The sequence below is a fragment of the Etheostoma spectabile genome, chromosome 23 (genome assembly GCF_008692095.1).
Source record: "Etheostoma spectabile isolate EspeVRDwgs_2016 chromosome 23, UIUC_Espe_1.0, whole genome shotgun sequence".
Taxonomy (NCBI): domain Eukaryota; kingdom Metazoa; phylum Chordata; class Actinopteri; order Perciformes; family Percidae; genus Etheostoma; species Etheostoma spectabile.
Genome location: NC_045755.1, coordinates 17,431,579 through 17,437,164, shown reverse-complemented (window position 1 = coordinate 17,437,164; position 5,586 = coordinate 17,431,579). Strand labels below are relative to the sequence as shown.

At 39.4% G+C, this 5,586-nt stretch overlaps 1 protein-coding gene across 1 annotated transcript in view; it reads left to right on the top strand.

Moving 5' to 3' along the window:
* The window catches only part of nrip2 (nuclear receptor interacting protein 2), a 29,074-nt gene that overhangs the window by 20,659 nt on the left and 2,829 nt on the right, over positions 1–5,586 (top strand). Inside the window, exons 3-5 of the mRNA XM_032505668.1 lie at positions 589–671; positions 2,185–2,285; positions 4,970–5,022. Coding sequence (XP_032361559.1) covers positions 589–671; positions 2,185–2,285; positions 4,970–5,022 — 237 coding nt within the window. The remainder of the gene's footprint in view (positions 1–588; positions 672–2,184; positions 2,286–4,969; positions 5,023–5,586) is intronic.

The window sequence follows — 5,586 nt, the reverse complement described above, 5'->3', positions numbered from 1 at the left end:
CACACACATTCACACTCCGATGCGCAGCACCGGGGGCAACTCGGGGTTCAGTGTCTTGCCCAACTTCGACAATAACTGCAGGGCCGGGAATCGAACCACCAACCTTCCGATTGGCAGGCAACCGCTCTACCAGTGAACCACAGCCGCCCACGTATACAGAATGCCCTCATTCGTTTATTTTTAACATGATTGTTAACGGTTGAACCAAACGGCTGCAGCATTCAACGGGCGAGTAGTGATTTAAGAGTCCAACACAGAGTCAATACAGAGCAAGTTACAAACACAAAACAACATGTGACTCAAGCCAACCCTCTCAAAACAAGAATTGGCTTGAAAATACTCAACTACCACCAATGGGAAATTTGTTTTGTATGTGCAAAGTTGAATATGTGTCGACGTAGACTTTGTCAGTTTCATAAGCATGTGGGAGTTGAATGGATTTGGCCATAAATTTAAAAAAAAAGGGGTTTCAAAGGCTCCCGAGAGTCATGTTAATGTGCTGTTGAGACTGGTTGTTTCCTTGTGTGCCAGACTGAAGTGGAAAAATCACCCTGTGACACCAAAATCCCCCCTCTGTCCTCCCCACAGTGCGGCGAGACTGAAGTCAAGGCGTCCATCAACACCGGCAGCCAACATAACCACATCTCCACCTCCTGCTGCCGGAGGCTGGGGTAAGAAACGACAAACGCACTCACCACACATATATTACCTAAAACAAATACTAAACATTGATACAATAAAAAGAGTCAAAGGAAAATCAAGAACTGGTATAAAGATACGCAAGATTGAAAGAATTTACTAAAAAATAATCTTTTAGCAGGGATTTAATTATGACTATCAGCACATCAGCTGTTCAGGCAGGTTTTTCAAAATCGCCGAAGACCCAGCATGACCTTCATCTTTGAGGAAAGATATTAAAATGCCAAATTAAGCTCAGACTTTAGATCAGAGTCGATGCACTGAGAGGATGTGACATTTTGTTCTCATCTTAATTTAAAATCAGCTCTAAAAAGGTAAACGCTGCTAATTATGCTGCAATGTATGTCTCCAAAATACTTGTTATTAAAATGCACAAACCTTTGATGGATTGACACTTTAAAAAAAAGTGTTAGAAAATCATTTAGGCAGCTTAAATGAAATGAAATGTTCTCTTTTTTTATTGAAGAAACTTTCAGAACTTTCTGAAATTAAATGAAGGAAAAACTGAGGTGGTTGTTTTTGGAGCAAGAGAGAAGATTAAACGTCTGCGCCAGCTTCAACAACCACTGTTAAAAACAACAGACAAAGCCAGAAATTTGGTGTAGTCATGGACTCAGACCTGAACTTTAACAGCCACATTAAGACAATAACAAAGTCGCCTACTATCACCTTAAGATATATCAAGGGTTAAAGGACTTATGTGTCAACAGGATTTGGAAAAACTTGTCCATGCCTTTATCTTCAGTAGACTTGACTACTGTAACGGGGTCTTTACAGGTCTCCCTAAAAAATCAATCAGACAGCTGCAGCTGATTCAGAACGCTGCTGCTCGAGTCCTCACTAGAACCAAGAGACTGGATCACATCACTCCGTTCTGAAGTCTTTACACTGGCTTCCTGTGTCTCAAAGAATTGATTTCAAGTACTCTGCTAGTTTATAAATCACTTAACGGTTTAGGTCCAAAATATATTGCTGATCTGCTACTACACTATGAACCCCCAGACCTCTCAGGTCACTGGGAGTAGGCTCTTTCTGTCCCCAGAGTCAGAACTAAACAGGGTGAAGCAGCTTTCAGTTTCTATGCTCCTTATATCGGAATAAACTCCCAGAAACCTGTAGATCCGCTGCTACTCTCAGTTCTTTTAAATCAGGCTGAAGACCTTTCTATTTGATGCTGCCTTTCTTTAAATGACTAATCATTTCTTTAAATTTCTTATGCTGCACTGTAAATTTTATTCTTGTGTTTTATGTTCTCTTTGTTTTAACTGTCTATTCATGGGTTTTACCCGGTTTTTAATGCTTGTGATTTTTAACTGTTTTTACTGTGTTTTATCTGTTAACTGATTTTGTGTAAAGCACTTTGAATTGCCTGTTGCTGAAATGTGCTATACAAATAAAGCTGCCTTGCCTTGCTTGCCTTGAAGATACTTTGTGTGTGTGTGTGTGTGTGTGTGTGTGTGTGTGTGTGTGTGTGTGCACCTATAGACTGGTGCCCAGTTCACCATGTGGTGAGAGCAGCTCATCAGTGACTGATGTGCAGCTGCAGCTGGGCAGACAGACGGTCCGGTGTTCCGCCTACGTCAAAGGTAAGAATATTAAATCACTGCGGTTATTACAGTGATGATCGCTAACTTTTTTCTTATATAACTGAATTTGATTTCAATTATTTTAATTAGCTGTCAAATGACCTACCTGAATTGCAAAATCTAAGGGCTTTTCACATAATTGTATTTTATTTTACATCCTAATTAGTTACCTCTTATGTTAGTATCTCTCTTTTTTTATTGATTCAATGTCGATGTTGATTCAATGATTCAAGGTTGAACAGATACAGTGAAATAAAGTAAAGCAATCTGAATGATTTGGGTTTCTACGGCCATGTTCCCCATTTTAGTTTAGCATGTTAGCATGCTGCGTGCATTATCTAATAGGCAGAAAGTACAACTGAGGCTGATGGGAATATGATTATTTTTGCAGGTTTAAAACAGATCTTTTACAGAAGGATAGCACTAAATGAGAACTTAAGGATCATCCAAGTTATTCAATTTCATCCTTAGGGCAAAATGAATGTGTGTAGCGATATTTACAGCAATTGATCCAACACTTGTTGAGATATTCCACTCAAAACCACAGATGTGAACCCAATGGTGGCGCTAGTCAGGGATCACCAAAGTCAGCATACTTCATTGCCTGCAGACCAGGAATATCTGTAGCAGATGTTACGGCAATCCATCTGATGGTTGTTAAACTGCTACAGGTGCGGCTAAAAACTCCAGATATTTCCCTTAGGGGAGATTTGATTGGTCACAAATGGTGCCGGTGATTTAACAGTTGTCACAACACTCTGGTCATTCATATAATGAATTCAGCCGCAGCGCTAGTAGAAAAACACCTGCTGTGTCGTGTCTGCAGATTGTGTTGAAACTGAGATTTTAAGTTGGATATGTGCTCGTCTCTGTCCTTAACATTCAGACAGCACGCTATCCTCTTAGAGCACCCAGGCAGAAATTACCATTTAAATAAAATGACAGCTGGGTCGTCAAGAGCGAAGTAATTACCAATATTTTTAGGCAAGTAAACGTTTTGCATTTCCACTTTCTATTGGCAATGCAGCACAATAATGTTGCTTGCTCTCTTAATGAAAGCTTTTACCTCTGCTGTAAGGAAAGTCCCCTGGTGCAGAAAAAGATAATTATCATGAGCAATAATTGTCATTACGGCTGAACAGACAAAGAAAGAGCATTGCTAACTGGAACCAAACTTCATGAGCAGGAAATCCAGCGTGTTACAGTCATCACAGGCACTGGCCCAAAGACACCAAAATAAGGTCCAAAATAAGGAGAGGAAAAAGGACATCTGCATTATCAGAGTCCCTTTGCATCACAATCCATCTCTGGAAGGGAATACCAGAGTTTATTTTTGTCATGAAGTTGTTTTCCTTTTAAGGACACTGTCCACAGTCTGTTTTCCAATGTCTTCTTACTTGGACTAGAGATGTGCTAGAGATGTGCCTTTACACCAGATTCACATCATTACCAAGACTATGGCTTCACAGCAACCTGCCTTCAATAGTAGTTTTATTTTGAAAAGCTACAAGGAAGCAGCCATGGCAGGACCAGAGAACCATGATGCTCGGCTGTCTGAACGTAGCTACTCTGGCCAAGACTTGCTATGCTAACATAAGCTGGGGGGCTTATTACAATTATTTAAAAACTGTTTACACCAAAAAAAAGAAATCAGAACATATATAGAACCAAAAAGAGAAACAGACAATATGCTACAATAACAGTCAAATCCAGTCTTACATTTTTAACAAGCTTAGTTGTTTTGCTGTGTCCAACAAACCTGCAGCATACAGTTCACGAGTTTGTAAGGTTTGATGAAATCCAAGACAAATATGGTGTCCACTCTCCCATTTGGCCGGTAAATATAAAGCTAAAGCCGGGAGAACCAGGAAAACATTAGCTTAGCAGAAAATACTAGGCGCCGGGAAAACCAATAGTAATTAATTAATTACTCATCATGTATCGTTTTTACACTTTGATTTTTATTAACCAAACCAGATATGTGTTTCACATTTACTTGGCCATTAAAGATGGTTCTAATTCTGATATAACGTGGTAATAGTGAGATTTTAGAGGTGCTGGTAGGTAGATTTCGTTACCTTTGGACAAATGCTATGCTAACCAGCTGTTGGCTGCCGCTTCATATTAACTGTACAGGCGTGAGAATGGTAACAAACTTCTCATCTAACTCTCGACAAGAAAGGGGAATTCATGTATTTACCAAAACCGTCCATCTATTCTTTCCAAAGTCAGATTTTGTTTCCAGAGCCCCAAACACATTACATAATAGAAATATTATTGTGTCCTTGCTTTAATGTCTCCTGACCTTCCTCTTGTTATCTGGTCCTCACAAAGATGAAAGAACAAGACCGCATAAACCCAATTATTTATGTTGCAGTTCTTGTCTGGACCTACTCCTCAATTCCTCCGCACCGGTGAAAAATGACTTTAATTCAATCCCCAAGCCCGAATCTTTCATGGACATTAAATTCTCACTGTACTCCAAAACTCTTGATGCTACACAACTCATACCCATCCGCAAACATGTATATGTTTAATATTAACACAGCAATGAATAATTTAGCTGTGTTGATGCTTTAACCTGGATTCAGGCTAATGTATGCATGTTCAGATGAGGGTGTTCATGAATGGGAATCATAAAGCAGTCTTTTCCTTTCCTCTTATCTGTCCTTTTCCACTTTCAGAGGATGAGGCGTTTGAACTGTGCCTGGGTCTTCAGACTCTGTTGGAACTTAAAGTAAGGTTCTCATTTGAAATTTTGTGTGCCTTATCGTGAGCCTTTTTTTGGGCGTGTTTTTAAAGCAACAGCCTGAAACATTCACATGGCTTTTCAAATAGGCAAAAGAGAAAAATAAGAGAATTACCATTTCATGGGAAAGATGGTGTAATGTATATGGTGTTATCTAAAGGGAAATGCTAGATGGTGTTATCTGCTAGATCCCCACTGTGCAGGTAAAACTTAGATAAGACCAAATTTAGGACATATTGTGATGTGGGATTTTCAAATTCACACATTTAAACCCCATGAAAAAACTCCCTGGCTCAAAATCTAGCTTCTCAAATGTGAAGATTTGCTGCTTTTTTATTTTAACGGTTATTAAACTGAATATTTGGGGTTTTGGATTGTGGTCAGAAAATACAAGTGAAGTCAGTTGTATGGCGTTTTGTACAGCGCTGTTTAACGGGATGCCTTTTTTCAAAATCTGTGTCAAGTGAATACAAAAATTGCAGCTGCAATTGACGCTACGTTTTAGTATCGGCTGAGCTGGCTTGGAACCTCAACCAAGGTGGTTCTAAAAAA